Raw genomic sequence first — 17,417 nt, forward strand, 5'->3', positions numbered from 1 at the left:
CGAGAGATATTTCTAGAAAAATTACGAAAATAGTAGATATTGATGCAAATTTTTTAAATTAGTAAATAAGACTTTAATTGTAGCTTAATTAGCCTATACTAATCACTTTTTAACCATCATATCTAAATATAAATATACAAGTAATATACTTATGAAAATGTCGAAACAAAATGATGTATCCATATATAAAAATTATTTAAATTAGTAAATTAAAATTTAATGTTACTTTTTCTATTGATAATTTGTAATACAATCTCATTATAGACAAAATACGTGAAATATAGATATATAAAATATGAAATAATTTTAAAAAAATTAGATTTAGTTTAAATTTTTTATGTTTAACAATAATGAGTTAAATTGATTTTTTTTGTTAGGTCTATTTTAAGATTTGGTTGGTTATTAGTTAAATTGATTTTTTTTATAAGGACTGTTTTAAGATTTGGTTGGTTAAATTTAATTTAAAATTTGTTTTTTCTTTTAAATCAATTATTTGTTATATTTTTTAGTTAAATTTAATTTAATTTTTGTTTTATTTAAATCCATTATCTCTTTTTTTGTTAAATTTTTAACAATTTAACGATTGTTTGTTACCCAAAGATTAGAATTTAACTCTTTAAATGTTTAATAATAATTAGTTAAATTAATTTTTGTATGGGTTTGTTTTAAGATTTGGTTAGTTAAATTTAATTTAAAATTTATTTTTCTTTTAAATCGACTATTTTAAGATTTTGTTAGATTTTTTTATTTAAATTTAATTTGAATTAAAATTTTGATAAATTGATGGTTTATAATCTATTTCTTTAGAATTTTGTTAGGTTTTTATAGTTAAATTTAATTTAATGTTTGTTTTTTTTATTTTTTGACCAAAAAAGATAAGAATTTAACTTTAGTTTCTCAGAAAAAAATAAAGCGTCCAATGTCATATAATCTTTTACTATTATTTTCGACCTTTTTTTGTTGCTCTTCCACAAGTGCTTTGAATTTACATAAATGTGAAAAGATGTTTTTGAACAAAAATCTTTTTTTTTTAAGGTTTGGATTCAAATTTTTCTATCTAGATTTTTTCTTGAAAAACAACGTATCTTCCTCTGAGTCTCAACTGAAGGCCACCATAGATCTAGATTTTCTCAACCGTTTAGGATTCAAGGTAAAAACAAATAATAAAAATAATAATCAACATTTCCTCGACATTTACTCGACATTTGGTCGACATGTCGAGACCGTCGACACATCGACATGTCTAGATGTCGAACAAAATTTTGAACAATAGCTATAACATATATTTAAACAAAATTTATTATATATATTTTTTTAATCTATACTATATTAAAAAGGGAGGATGTAGGAAAAATATTTTTGGACACTTTTGTCCCTTACTAATTTTACTAATTTACAAACTAAGTCATTAATATATTATTATAAATATTAAATTAATTATTAATTATCAATACTAATAAATGCATAGAATTTGAAAGGTTAGAATGCAAAAAGTTTTCCGAAATTAATTTTTTCTTTAATTATAATTCATGCTAGAATTTCAAGAGTCTTAAGATTTCAAAAGTTTTTGTAACTTCTTATCTTCTACTACTATAAAAATAGGCTTCTTCCACCATATTTTTCACAACACTTAAGTTTCACTATTTTATTCTTGGTTCTCTCAAAACATCTCTCAAAGATTATTCCACCTTGGAAACTTCTTGAGTTGTTGGTGACATATACATCAAGTTGCAAGAGATACATATTCATCAAGTTACAATGGATGCAAGTGTCAAATATATATATCTCGAATACTTGGCTTGCGACGTACCATTCCACAATTTTAATGAAGTTCAATAATAGTATTTGTCAAGCAATTATCAAGAGTGATGATATCTACTCTAAAAGATTAGTGTATAGTTAGGATTTGTATTTTTTTTGTTACTATTATTTTTTATTGTTCTTTTATAATTAATTTATTTTTTTTATTTAGAATATTTTTCGTTTGAGCAATTTTATTTTACAAGCTCACGTTTTTATTGTTGAAAAAAATAATATAAGTTAATACATCAAAATATGTTAATTAATTAAATAGTAAATTAATAAACTAATTATCAAGTGGAATCTTAAAAGGTGAGATACAAAACTTTCGTCCTTTCATAATTATATAATTTAAATAAATTTAATCATAATATTATTTAAATCAGTAAATTAATTTGATCTAAGTTAAAAAGTTCAATAAATAACAAAATGTTAGCTTTACGAATAAAACTTTAGTAAACAAACAAAATATTTTAAAAAATAAAGGGTTCATATTAGGTAAAACAACATTTTTAAAATAAAAATTAAAATACCTATTTATTTTTTTAATTAATATATTAAAAATATGAAATGTAACCTAAAATTCATTAAAAAGGGCCTGCAATAATTAATGTAAGATATTTTATATATTTTCACTTTCAACCTATTTTATTAATAATTTATTATTTTGAATCTCATATTTTATAATTTTACTAATTAAGAATAATAAAATAAATTTATCAATTTGTAATATATAAGCAAATAATGAATTTTTTTTATAAGTTCAAAGTACATATTAATTTTATTTCTATAATATAAAATAAAGTAAAAGAAAAAAATGTATGAATTAAGAGTTAGAGTATGAAAAGTTTATTTACCTACATTAATTTAATAATATAACTTTTAATTATATTATATTTAATCTTAAAATAACAAGAATATCAAAATCTCAAAAGAATACGATGAAATTTAATCTAAAAATACAAAAGTCTTAAAATCTAAAAGAATTATAATTTATATACACAAACTTATAAATATACAAGCTTTACACTTATTTATTGCTTTGAAATTTATTTCAATTAATAATATGAATTTGAACTATAAATTTTGAATATGAAAAGTGTTACCGTTTATTTACTACAAATTTATATATTTGTCTTCTATCATAATTAATTTTAGAATTTTAAAAAGTTTTATAACTCTATCTCATTCTCTTATTATAAAAAAGAGTTCTTCCACCATCTTCCATTAACAATATGAGTGTTATTTTGTCTATTTTTTTTTACTTTTGTTATCTTTCATTTCCTTTGTTTTTAAAGTCTAAGTAATCTCAAGAGCAATTCAAGATGCTATGTGATATATTGAGTTAATCTATATTATGAATTATTGAGATGTTACAATTTAATTTTGAAATTATGTATTGTCTTGCAATTATCAAGACGGTATATATATATATATATATATTAAAGTTATGTGTTGTCTTGCAAGAAGGTATTATAAAATTAATTAAATTAAAAATTTTCTGTGCACTTGGACTTGGTAGCATACTAGTACAACAAAGTGGATGTGGCAGAATTTGAAGTCATAACTTCTCGATTAAGATAGTTGTCAATTATTGCTAATATAAATTTAAGTATTACTATAATTTTTTTTTTTTTTTTTATGTTGTGTAGTTTAGTGGAATTAAAAGTTTGGGGTAAAATTTTGACCCAAATTGCCAAATTCAAAGATGAAAGTGGGAAATTATTTTTACCATGAATTGATGTGACCATTCCCAATTTGCAAGTCAAACTTTTGAAAGAAGACATTCCACGTCTTTTCAGAAGAGTGAAAATTTTGGATTTTGAAAAAAAGAAAATTATTATTTAACGCTGACAAATGGAGATTTCGGATTTGATTCCCTGCGAAAATTCACACCATCATATTCTCTCAGTCGCTCTTCACATTCTCCCCAGCCCTGAACCCTAGAGCCACCCTACTGTACGTACGGTGATCAGCTACGCACGCCTACCAACTCCATCCTACACACTACCGCACCGGATCACAGCCCCTCCTACGCGCTGGCGGGCGCGTGACATTCCTTCTGGTTATTGACAGGGGATATTCTTGCAGTTTGCAGATGGTGGAAACAGTAAATACGCTTTGTCTACTGCTTGGGCAGGCACCCAACTGCTGCTTTTGGCCTTATCCCTTTTTAATAATTCATAACTTTAGGGGCCTTTTCGAGATATCTGCGTTTTGTAGGGACGGTTTCTGCAATTTCAAACTTTTCTTTCCTTTCGTGCATGGCACGTGCGGAATTGGAACTGATTTAGGAATGCCTCCCTTCTTCTTCCTCCCTTTCTCCATGAGAACTCTTTTCTACTTCTACTTCTATATTGGACGTTGAAACCAAAGAAATGTTGATTGGTTTAGTCGGTTTGATTATATTAATCGTTGGTTTGCTTAGGAATTTAAATTCGTATTTTGATTACGAAAGCTTCGACAAACATTGTACACCATTTTGATACTAAGTCCAATATACATGGGAACCTAAGTAGCAACTTAGCATATGAGACTAGCAAAAAGTAGAGTTGTGAGAATATATTTTGTATCTTAGATCAACCTTTTAAATTTTCATGTGTTCGTGGGTTCGACATCAACATTAAAATTAAATCGACATTTCTATAATATTGCAAAAAAAATTGATAAAATATGAAAATATGAACAAAATATTACTAATATAGACGTAATATTGATATTAATAATTTTTTAACTTATTTAAAGGAGTTGAAATGCTTATTTGTTAATTTAAGTTTTTTTTACAATTTTTCTTTATATTTTGTAATATTTTTATAAATAACATCCATCCATATCAATATTTTATTTATATTTTCATTGATATTTTCGTGACGTGGACATAATGTTGCTTCAATAATAAAAATCAACAAATGGTTAGTTTACTCTGTTTAATCATTTTTGCCCGTTGATTGGTTTAATTTGATTCTAATCGATTTGGTGGTCTATTTTAGTGTTTCGATCTATTTGGTTCATTTTTTTTAATTAGTACGGTGGTTTTGGTTTTTTGGTTTATTAAAAAAATTTACTTGAATTGAATTGCTTACACTCCCTAATTTGATGACCGTTGTTATTTTTTCCTTCATATTTTATGCTATATTTATTTTGAAAAATATATCAAAATTCCTTCTTGCTTACATGTAGCTAAAATTAATTTCTTAATTTAATTGGGTGGTTTGAGAATCATGAAAATTTGAAGCTGTTAAATAGGGTAAATTACAAGTAGTTTGAGATGTATACATTGTACTAAGTAAACTTAAATTTTGCTTAAAATTAAATGAAAGGAATGGAAGATTAAAGGCCGGTTGGCAATGTTTAGTAACTTTTTTTTGGTTTAAAAAACATTAGTATTTTTTATATTTTTTTGTTATTTAAAATTTTATATTAAAATTTTTTATATTATATCTTTTAAATATTTATTATGCATTTTATAAGTTAAGAATGATAAAAATTAGAAACCATAAGTAAAAAATTTTGATTTTGTTATTTAATATTTATTAGGGATGAGAATGAAAAAACAGGGTATCAAAAACTGAAAATAAGGAAAAAAAGAGAGAGAGAAAGAAGAAGAAAAAAAAAATATGAACATTGAAATCTATGAAATACTTCCTAAAAGAATTTATATATTTTTTTTTAGTATAATATATAAGATAGATAATCAAATTCATAATGGATTGAGATATATCTCAATAGTCGTTGAAGCCGTTTCCTTTAGTTAATTAAAAGTAATCATTAAAGTTTTAGAATTTCACAATTTAGTTTATTATTATTTAGGTTAAGGAAATAGGAAAAGAATAAGAATTAAGGGTAGAAGATAGGGTAGGTGGTATGATTTTATTATTGGCACGGTCTGTATATGTGAATTTACACGAAACTCCCCAGCCTACAATTTGTATTCCAACGTTACGTGATAGATTGATTTGATTTGATTTGATTTCTCCACTTCTTTTCACCAATATTAATAAATTTTAATTTTTCTTGTGATTTGATTTGATGTAAAAAAAGAAAAGAAAAGAAAAAAGGAATTTGAAATCCAGTCCAATGCCAAAGGCAAACACTTCTTCTGTGATCTCTGTCACGGGTTTGACGTGCTGGTGTTTCCAAGCAGAAACGGACGGCGGAGATTTGATCGCGGTTACTTGTCTTGTTTGGGCATTGGTTGACTTTTTGGTTGAAATTTTACACGTTACGTTGGCGCAGCGTTGGGCGTTTTGGATTTGCATGCCCAACACAGGGGCAAAACTGGAATCTCCATTCTCCGCGCCTAATATTATATTATTATTATATCTACCCCTCTACCCTAGTCTTCTATCCCTCCTTTCATACTATTTTCATTACGTTTGCAGTGTCACGAATCGAAATCGGAAATGAATCATAATGAAAATTGTTCTTTTTTATGTTATTTACCATAAATTATTAGGAACTTAAATTAGAATTTTTTTTATGTTTTTATTTGTTTGGGGAAGGGAATACCCTGGACACGTGGAGGATCTCCATTGGTGCTCCAAGATGGCTCATGAGTCATCCCAGCTCGGATAGTCGAGACGGCTGCCACCAACATCGAAGAAAGCTAAGTATGAGGGCCGAGGTGAACCTGGCCCAGGTCCGACCTACCGGGGAGCCTAGTAGGGACCGATGTGAGCAACTGTCTGCGACGTGATTATCGGGCGTAACCGTCGGTCCCGAGATCACCGGGTGTAACCGACGGTCCCGAGATTACCGGGTGTAACCGTCGCGAGATTAGCGGGACTACCACCCATAAGTAGAGGACCTCACCCCACGATCAGGTACGATGATTTCTGGCTTCGAACTAGACTTGGAATCCGACCTATATGACTTGATCGTCGGAGTGCTCACCTTTCTGCGCAGGTCCGCCCAAGTGGTCAGGTCGGTCCGGAGGCCGGGTTCGAGCTACAACCAGGAACACACTGTTGTGCAAATCTTTGCACAAACATTATTAAAAATGTCTGAAGTCGGAATTGGAATTAGATAGAAGATAACTATTGATTTATCCTAATTTCTAATTTTATTTAATTAAAATAACAATTTATTTTAATTTATTTTATTACGATAGTAAATATTTTTTTATTAAAATAATTTATTTAATATTAATAAATAATGAATAGTTAAGATAAAATTATATCATATCAACTAAAATACTATTATATTTTTTAATATAAAATATTATTATATTTTTATTATTCTAACATTTCATGAATTATATTCTAAAAAATTTACTGATGTTAATTAGTAATAACAAAGTAAAATTTAAAAAAACTATAACATAAAATTATAATATTTTATAATAAAATTACATATGCATAAGTTTTTACTAGACGACAAATTATTAATAGTAAAATAATCAAAGTATAAAACAATCAGTTAAAAAGGGTATAAGTCTTATTAATACATAGGTTGAAAATGTAAAAGTATTAAAATAATTATAATAAATATGTGGGCCCACGAAATAGAAAATAACAACGCGATTGATGAGGTGTACGATAGAAATGAAATTACATATTTTTAAATAATAAGATTACAAAGTTTGAGGCGGTCCCACTATTTGATTCAATTCCTACAGTTTGGTAAACATCAAAAAATTGATTCCCATTCATTGATCTCATTATCTTGGAGTAAACATGGCCTAGATACTATTTTGATTTCTATATTTTCAATTTTTGTTTATTTTGATTTCTGTATTTTTAAGTTTGGTTTATTTTATTTCATGTACTTTTCTAATATTTGTTTTGGTCCATGTAGTAACTATTTTTTGACTATTTGTTTTTGTTTCTATTTCATTGTTTCGATTACAATTTTAGAATGATATTCCTATCACTAATTTTTTTTTCTTCAATTCAACAAGTGAGGGTAAGATTTCGAACTTCCAACATTTTTATTAATGATATATGTCTTAATCAGTCAAATTTATGTTCAATTTGGCTTCACCCATTAAGTTTATTGAAATGTAGTCATACATTTGTATTACGTGGTTTTTATAACATTTTGCATTTAGGAACTAAATGGTCACTTTTTAAAAGTATATGATGAAATAGATGTTTTGAAAGTAAGAGAGTAAAATACATAAAAATTAAAAAGTATAAGAACGAAGACAAACGTTTTGAAAGTACAAGAACAAAAAATATATCAAAGTTTAAAGTACAATGACCAAAATAGTATTGAAATATTTCATTTATTATAACATAGATTTGTTTAAGAAAATTTTCTACAATTATTGGACTACCTTATTCCTTTACTCCCACTGTGGTTTTAGCTTTTGACAGACGAACTACATCACAGATCCATGGTCCAAAACATGACTAGATCTAAGCATGACCAGATCTGATCCAAGGCATGATCAGATCCAAGACATGACCAGGTCCATGACACTACTAAGTCTTGGCCGACCAAGCTCCAACCATCTAAGCTCCGGCCGAGAACTTCGATGTAGTCCCTCTGACGACCCTGTGAAGGTGGACCCAAACCTGCTCCACCTTGGTAAAATTCTATTGTGGGTCACTGGCCCCTTGGTTCAACATCCGGCCATAACAAGATGCCACAGTCCAGAAGATGTATGTTTTCTAAAGGCATCAGGATTCAACCACTATAAATTTAAAATTTTGAATTGGAATGTAGAGTTAGAGATAAAATGAGAACATAGGAAAATAAAGGAGATGTGATGCAACACGGGAGAGGAAAGAGATAAAATATGAGATATTAAAAGTTAATAAAAAAAAAAAACACACAACATTTGTCTACATGTTATTTGGACCACGTAAATATTAAGAGAAATCTTCAGAAACGAAATATTTTCCAAAAGAAAAAGTAATTATATTGGTGAACCCATTCACATAGGAAATTAATTTCTAAGTAGGAGACCAATCACTAAGAGACCAATCACTCTAAATCCTTTTGATTTACCTTGTCTCGTTTAGACCAATAAGCCAACTCATAAGGGTTAATTTTGAAAACATTTTCTTAAAAGTGAGAAATGAGAAAAACAGGAATAGTTATCAAATTCTTTGTATCTAAAAAACTTGAAATGAGGAAACAAGAAACAGAACCACTACAAAACGAGCTCAACTTATTCTAACGATGTAGATAAAAATAGGTACCTCAACTGTAGAATAGCAGTGAGAGAGCTGATTTCTTGTTAATATTAGATTAAAATGTGATAAAAGATTCTGAAAGTATTACGTAAAAGTCTGCCTGAAATGAGTTGGAACTTTTGAAATGTTAGTACTAATTAATAGTTTCTCATCTTAAATCGAGTCGGCTGTCACGAAATAATGAAGGTATTTTTCAAAAATAAAAGCCAATATCCATGTGGGCACCAAGGCTATCCTAGCCCAAAAATGGTTCCACCAACACGTTTAACCTTTTGCAATAAAGAACTCACCTTAGTTTTGTCCAAAGTATATAACTTTTCACCTCCAAATAACACTAGATACTTGGTAGCTCAATTTTAAGTGAGACCACTATTTAAGTAATGCACCAGACACATATGCATGTGTAACTAACTAACCGTTACCAAGGTAAGCTCGATATAGGCTCGTGATAGGGCATGTAGCTCTATTTGGACACGTTGACCAACCATCCACTGATCAAATGATAGTGGATCAAATCTCAACGACTTTACAAATGTTTATAATAAACATGAACTATTTCTCTTATTGTCAATGGATTATGGTAAAAATGGGACACCCAGTACAATAAAACAGATGTAAAAATAGAGAGAAAGGTAGTCTCATGCCGTGTAAGGCCCTCATTTCTTACAATTTTTTTAAAACAACAAATGGGGTAGAGGATTCGAACTCATGAAATGCGTTCGAATGGTGGAAACTCTTCCAAACTGGAGTACGGTAGGGATAGAGGGGAATTTCCAATGGAATGGTGAAATGCGTAGATATCGAAAAGAACCAATGGCAAAAATACTATGTTGGGTCGACACTGACTCTGAGAGACGAAAACTAAAGGAGCGAGTGAGATTAGATACTCCAATAATTTTAACCATAAACGATGGATACTAGACACAGTGTATAGTGTTGCACTGAATCCTCTTGAAGTTAACTAATATTCCTCCAACACTAATAAAGTTGGCAAATTTTCACATCTCTCTGTCGAAATCCAAAAACCTAAGAAATATTATGCATGAAAGCAGTGAAAATTGCACATGGAATTCATAAATATCTTTTAAAAAACCTTTCAAATTATTGAATTTGAAAGCCAACGCCCAAGAGAATGGTGTTGAGTGGAGAGTAAGAAATCAAAATGGTTAATAATAATAATAATAATAATAATAATAATAATAATAATAAAAGAGTTGGGAATTTATGAGTATAAATAATTAGGACGCAACCTTATGTTTTGGGGCACCCCATTAAACTAGGGGCTCTCCCCCTCCCTAAGCTTCCCTTGGTATAGGGCTTGCATATAATAATACAAATATAGTAAAGTGATAACGTAAATAATTTTTGGCAATAATATCCATACATTTATGGGCAATACCATGAATCTATTTCATATCTCAAATTATTAATTGATTTATTCTACTACTTCATGATCTACCTAGTTTCATTTATTTATTTAGGATGCAAAATCTCTCATTTCTATTAGCATATTTATCTCAAAAAATACTTTGGTTACCATAACTAGATTGTTTTTTTAGGTTTCGTTGGATAGCAATTTTGTTTTTAATTTTATGTTTTTTAAAAATATGTTTCATTTCCTTACCATTCATGTGAATTATTGGACAAATTTCAAAAATAAAACAAACTTTTAAAAGTTATAGCTTTCAAAATTTGGCTTAAATTTTAAAAGGTGGATAACAAACAAAAAAAATACAGGTGAAAATAGTGTTTTTCAGCTTAATTTTTAAAAGTTAAAAAACTAAAAACACAATGACTTTTAAGGGAAGTTTTATTTTTTAAAAAATTGTTAGACACAACGGATAAAATATTTTTAATTTTATTTTTAGAAAATAAAAATAGAAAAGGAAAAATATGTTAGTACAAATTTTATATCAACTATATAATATTTATCAAATAAATATGTTAAAGAGAGGATGAATAATTAATTAAATAAATAAATATGTTTGTCATAAAGAAAAGATAATTATGTTACAGAGATAAAATATTAGAATATTAAGAAAGAGATAATTTAAAAAATAGATTTATGTTTTTTCTGAAACTTGTCTATTTGTTCTTAAGTATTACCTATAACTTTGAAAATAATATTTTAAAAAAATTTAAAACTAAAAAATGGAGTGAGTTATGATTATCAAACATTGCTAATTTGCAAAACTCCCTTATTTTATTTAGGTTGTAGTTTGTTGATTTTCAAGAAAATCAAATTAATCAAGTAGTTTTTTTTTTCTAATAACAATTTTATAATTTTAGTTTCATGCTAAGGTAACTTTTTCACTTGTAACATAAAGAAATGGGATTTTGGTTGGAAATTTTGTTTATATAATTAAACTTTTCTTTTCTTATTTTTTTAATTGACAAAATTTCTTTAATGTTTCCATAAAAATGTTAATAGACGTTGATGTCAATAAAAGGGGCGATGGTAGACTAGTATAATTAAATAAAATATAAAAAAAAGCAACAAATTTTTTTTATAATAATCATTATTAAATATTAGGATTATTTATATAGTATTTAAATTAAGTAGTATATTGTAGTCCAGTAGCTAGTATACAAAATAGACATCATTCATATGGATTTTTTGTCCAGACAACAATCATATAAATCAATGATTATTGCATAAAATAAAATTATATTGGAACTCAATTAATAAATTAATGAAATTATTTAAAAATGTTAAAAATAAGATGACTTTATAAAAATGATATTTTAATAATTATTTTTTGTTAAAATATGTATTTACAAATATTTTAGAAAATATTACTATCAAAATTTCCAATAAAAGCCTAAGTTTTAAAAATAAAATATATTCAAGAAAGAAAATCGTATAGAAAAAGAAGGCTACAAGTTATTTCTTATCTACCTACATACTGAGTGATTTTTAACTTTAAACATTCAATAATATTGAAATAAACCACAAATTTAAATAAATACTGAAATTAATACTAGTTATTATATTTCTAAAGGAATATTACTATAATTTAGCATTCTTTTGGCAAAAGGAAATTATTTATGGGTACCTATAAACTAATATAAAGAGGTAAAAGTAAAAATAGTTTTTCATTTACATTTAAATACTCAGACAAATTTTATGAATTTACTAAATTCCAGTGAATTTCACCTAGTAGTTTATCATCATCCACATTTAACATTAACAAATTAAATAAAAAAGATATAAAATACAAGAGACCAAATGTTTTATTTTTAGTGAAGAACAAGAGACTAAATTAAAAAATCAAGAAAATGCCAAAGAACTAAAAAAAAAATATATCTAACTACTTTGAAAAGAAAAGGGAATGGAAATTCTGTACTAAAAAAAAGAGAATTTTCTTTTTGTAACAAAATAATAATAATAATAATAATAATAATAATAATTACAACAACAGAGGAGCAGAGGGAAAAGGAAAAAATGGAATTAATCGGACAGTACTGCAACTTATCTGTTTAAGCGAACGAGGAGGGCAGACGCGTCATTTCACATAAGCGAGTGTTTAATTCTAGTACTGTGGCGGGCGTTCCAAGAATATAATAATAATAATACCAACAGTACTTTTCGAAACACATAATTAATAAAAAAAAGAAATAAAGAAAAATTCATGGAAACTTTTGTGATCATGACGACGTTGGCGTATATATTGGAATCGTATTTATTAGAGAGAGAAGGAAAACCAAAAAACAAAAAAAAAACCCCAAACCCCAATACACAGACAGGTCAAACCCAAGCAGTTGGTAATCATTTCTTCACACCATTCACAATTAAAAAAAAATCCCTCTCTCTTTCTCTGTCTGTGTGGATTTTTGATAATGTTTTATTTGTTGTTTGTTGAGCAGTGGCAGTGCGCAGAAGCAGAAGAAGCAGAAATCTCTTTAAGGAATTTTCAGACTCCTTTCCCCGTTGCCCTTCGTATTTTCCCTTTCTCGTGATCTCTCTCGATTTTGTTCTATATAAACCCACCTCCTCCCGTTTCTTCTCTTCTCCCCCACCCACAGATCCACACACAAAATTAATCCATCGATCAAAATCTTTCTTATTTTTATTATACGACATGAGTTTGAGTAGTAGCAGTTGCGGGAGAAATGGGAGCGTGAGACAGTACGTGAGATCCAAAGTCCCACGCCTCCGCTGGACTCCTGAACTTCACCACTCTTTTGTTCTTGCCATTCAAACACTCGGCGGCCATCAAAGTAAGTTTCCTTTATTTTTCGATTTTTAAATGTTTATTTTTCGAATTTTTTGTTTGGGTTTCCAACGAAATCGAAAATAAACACATGAGAGTTATGATTTGGTTGTGCAGAAGCAACGCCGAAGCTCGTTCTTCAGCTCATGGATGTGAAAGGACTCACCATTTCACACGTAAAGAGCCATCTTCAGGTCTTCCTTTTTCTTTTCTTTTTTTTTTTTGGTCTTAGTTATTTATTAAAAATATAATATATATATATTTTTAATATTTTGTTTGGAACAGATGTACAGGAGTATGAGGGGTGACATGGGAAGGCAAGGTACGATTATTTTTGTTTTTTAAAATTTAATTTGTGGTTTTGATTATTTTGTACCCAAAGAACTCAAATGGGGTGTTGCAGATTGCTTTGCAGGAACCATTCGTTTCTTATTTTTCCCGAATTGGAACTCTGCCAAAAATCTCTTAATTCAAAATTTCTTGGCAAATCCACTTCATTTATTATCCAATATCTTTTTTTATTTTTAAAGAAATTTTTCTTTGTTTTTATAGTCCATGCCCGAAAATGATGGGAAGTGGCAGCAAACTGTAAAAACCCACTGCCCTCTCTAATCTACTAATATTAGCATTTTTCTTATGAAATAACAAACACCCATTCCCCATTTTCTTCATCTTTAAATAAATAATCACTGTAATATTTATTTATTTATTTTGCACAGATCGGAGCTCTTCAATAACCCTACAGAGAAAGCTAAGTTTGGAGGAAGAGGACGATAATGGGTGTGTGGAAGAAGAAAACGTGAGGGGTTTAAATCCTTCAGCTTCCAAAAGGTACAAAATATACATATAAATTAAAAAATAATATTTTTTTTTACCTTTTTTTGGCTTTGGGAAGAGACAAAAAGAATTGACACTGCCATTGTCTTTGCTCTTTTTTTTTGGGCTAATTTCCTTTTTGTATCTAATGATTTAAATTTTTTTTTTTTTATTTTTGGGATCTCAGAGCTAGAATAATGGAGAGGAGAAATTCAAGCAGTTATTGTTATGATTACTATGGACAGGAAATGGGGTTGGGCATGGCGGAGAATATAAAAATAAAGATGGCGATGCCTAATTCTCAATCATCAAACGACGTCGCACTGAACCAATCTGCTGCTGCTGCTGCTTCTCATGCTTTTAAGGTAATTAAATAATAAAAAAACCTATTTTCTCCCATTTTCCGTACGTACAACAAACAGCTTTATTAAAGGGCTCTCGTTTGAGACATATACCAAAGTGAACAAAATTAAAGTACAAGCAATTCCTTGTGTTGGTGTGGGTCAAGAATGTGTAAATCTCGAAATATCCATCAAATTAGGGGCACTTTTAGAAATATTATGGAAATCAAGAAACTTTTTTAATTAACATGAATTTAAAAATGGGGTAGGTTTTGAAATAAAAAGTCAGCTGTTTTTTTTTTAATGCGAATTAAGTTGTGCTTAGAGCTGTTTTTCACCCATTTTAAAGAGGGCCAGCGTTGAAAAGGGGCAGGCTCTCACTTGGAAGGTCTTGTCCAAACGTAATTTCATGCATGAAAAACTGCCTGATTTCTCCACTTTCGAGGCATCTTATATTCTACTTGGAACACTTTTTTCTTTCAAATAATCAACTTTATAGTTATAATATTTATTTTCCAACAAGTCCCCAAGTGGAACTAATTGTCAAGAGTTTGGAATCTCCTGGTTGCACCGATGAACTTAATACTAAAATCTTTATTTTCTTCTAGATCTATATCTTTGGGCATGGGGCATGGGAGAGCAAAACTCTGACTCTGGATTATTAAATAAAAAAAACTTTTCAACAATTTGATGAGTGAACACGTATTTTGTTCTCTTTCTCATTAAATTCATGACAGATAAGAGAGAAAAATATTAAAATATATATATATATAATTCAACCGTGGTCAGTATGATAATAGGTGAGTCATACATCACCGAAATGTTTTCCTCGACATACCACTATAATATATATATATTTTTTAATTACAAGAGAGTAATACTACAAGGAAGTATTCTAATTTATGTATGTACTTTGTATTTTTTGTTGATCACACAGCTCATAAAAGAAGAGGATTATGAAAGGGGAGAAGGGAGAGAGAGAATGGATGAGAAGGAGAGAGAAAGCAAGTATTTTGAACTCTCATTGTCGCTCTCTCTACACAATAATAATCATCATCCATGTTCAGGGAGTGAGATAAGTGAGGCAATTTCTTCGTCAAGTTCAAAGTTGGACAGTAATAATAATAATTATTACAGAGATTGTTCAAGTTATTGGTCCTCTGGGAGGCGGCAGCAGCAGCAGCTGGGCTTAAATTTAGACTTATCAATGGCTCTATGTGGTAGCCAATGAGAGTGTGTAATTTACACTTGCATCTCTCCTTCAACATTCCTTTTGTTCTCTCTCTTTTCTTTCTTTTTTTCTGAATATAATGTTGGAAAAAAAAAGACATCATTGTTTAGTAGTACTCTCAACATCGTTGTCTTGTTTTTTGTTTTCTGTTTTTCACTTTGTTTTATGGTGACCTAGTTGGACTTGTTCACATGGAGAAATGGGTGTTTATAAATTGTGTCAAGTTGTAGTTTTGATTTTGGAATGTTCATTAGTTATCGTATAGGTGGTTAATAAGAAATTTTGCTTTTGAAAATTTTATCAATTAAGAAAAGGGAGTCCTTTCAATTTTTTCATTTGAAGTTTTAACTTTTCATTTTAGTTGTTTCAAACGGTTATTTTTTTATTTCTTACTTTTAATTATATATATTTTTGTCAATATATATAAAAATTTTGTGGAGAAATTGAGTCACTTAAAAAAGAAAAGTTGAAATTTATGTTTAACTAGAAATTTAGACTGGAAAAAATGAGAAGCTTTCATTTTTAAGTGATCTAATTCATTCTCTAAAATTATGCTAAATAATTAATAACCTAATTTATTCTCCAAATTTATGCTAAATAATTAAAAATCACGTTACGCAATTAAGCTTATTATCAACTCTTTATCGAAACAGAAAAAAAAGTTTTTTTTATCAACTAATTAACCTTAATAATTTGCGTCGCGGACTCACCGGCCATCTCCAATAGTATAGATTCTTCGGACCATATTTCCTAATCCAGCATAAATTCTAAAGATATATAATTTGGAACAATATCACTAGGATGACTTCTAACAAAAATTGAACTACACTTCTAAATGATATCTGATGTTACTCATATTCAAATGACGTGACAATATTTTGAATTAATTTTTTTATTATTATTTTATCACAGGATAAGTTTTGGGTTTTATGTATAAATGGTCCAAAAATTGGATGCTCAATCAAATTGATCCGTTCCTAAAAATTAAGGGTGAGTTTGGTTGGTACTCAAAAAATAGAAATTTGAAAATAAGGGATTCAATGAAAACTGAGTTGTATTATTTGTTTTCAGCATTTTTAGATATGTGTTTCGTAGCAGATTTGGTAATTGAATCTCAATTTAAAAAAATATTTAATGTGTGTTTAGTAATATATTTGTAAACCAGAGGTAGTTACAAACTAAATTTTAGTTTAATCTAAATTTATATTAATTAATTTATTAACATTTTTTTTTTATGAATTTTGTATAATTTTTATTTTACATAATCTTATATAATTTAGAATAAATCATATTTTACATGTTTTAATTTTAACAAACTCATTTTATGTTTGTTAAAATGAGTTTATAATATGAACTAATATATTTATCAAACTCTTTAAATGTAATTGTGTATCTTAAAAATTTCAAATTCTAAATCTGAAAACATAAAAAGGTCGTTTTCAGAATTTTTATTGTTTGGATCACAAAATCTGAAAACAGTTTTAAAAAACGAATATCCAAAATTTTGTCAAACGCGTATTCGCTGAATCCATTTGATTCATTGAATCTGAAAACAAAATGTAGAATATGAGTTTCCAACCAAACAGGTCCTAAGTTTCTAACTCAACGCTGAACTTCAATCCCAATGTAAATGCACATTTTTGCCCCGGACAAATAAAGAGTCTTTCACTGCAATGTTTTTGTCTCATTATTTTCCCTCATTGTCCTTCTTGCTTGCGTCTTTCCATCTCAAAATTAATTGACAATGAATGTGAAATTCTTAATATACCCCCTTAAGATCGTGACTCTTTGGGCTCATTGATCTTGGTCGGACTCTATTTTTTAATCGGATGCTTGTTTGAGCTTTTGGGCTTTGATACCATATTAATATTCA

At 28.3% G+C, this 17,417-nt stretch overlaps 1 protein-coding gene across 2 annotated transcripts; it reads left to right on the forward strand.

The window, feature by feature from the left end:
• The first annotated feature begins 12,648 nt into the window (after nt 1-12,648).
• On the forward strand, nt 12,649-15,777 carry LOC111025236 (uncharacterized). Of its 2 annotated transcripts, XM_022303079.2 has the most exons (7): nt 12,649-12,707; nt 12,810-13,163; nt 13,274-13,350; nt 13,442-13,478; nt 13,876-13,987; nt 14,160-14,337; nt 15,251-15,777. In XM_022303079.2, exons 2-7 carry the CDS (start codon nt 13,025-13,027, stop codon nt 15,542-15,544), a joined length of 837 nt encoding a protein of 278 aa, XP_022158771.1. In that variant the 5' UTR covers nt 12,649-12,707; nt 12,810-13,024; the 3' UTR covers nt 15,545-15,777. The 2 variants fall into 2 exon arrangements, with proteins under 2 accessions (XP_022158771.1, XP_022158770.1); XM_022303078.2 differs by lacking the exon at nt 12,649-12,707 and having other exon boundaries at nt 12,718-13,163.
• Nucleotides 15,778-17,417: the final 1,640 nt, after the last annotated feature.

Source organism: Momordica charantia, assembly GCF_013281855.1.
Source record: "Momordica charantia cultivar OHB3-1 chromosome 9 unlocalized genomic scaffold, Mcharantia_2.0 BLBB01000009.1, whole genome shotgun sequence".
NCBI classification, from domain to species: Eukaryota; Viridiplantae; Streptophyta; class Magnoliopsida; order Cucurbitales; family Cucurbitaceae; genus Momordica; species Momordica charantia.

What these genes read in the sequence shown, in the direction of transcription:
- LOC111025236 (XM_022303079.2), top strand. Translation starts at nt 13,025, where the DNA reads ATGAGTTTGAGTAGTAGCAGTTGCGGGAGAAATGGGAGCGTGAGACAG. An exon ending in GGGTGACATGGGAAGGCAAG is followed by an intron (nt 13,479 to 13,875) that starts GTACGATTATTT and finishes TATTTTGCACAG; the next exon opens with ATCGGAGCTCTTCAATAACC. An exon ending in AATCCTTCAGCTTCCAAAAG is followed by an intron (nt 13,988 to 14,159) that starts GTACAAAATATA and finishes TTGGGATCTCAG; the next exon opens with AGCTAGAATAATGGAGAGGA.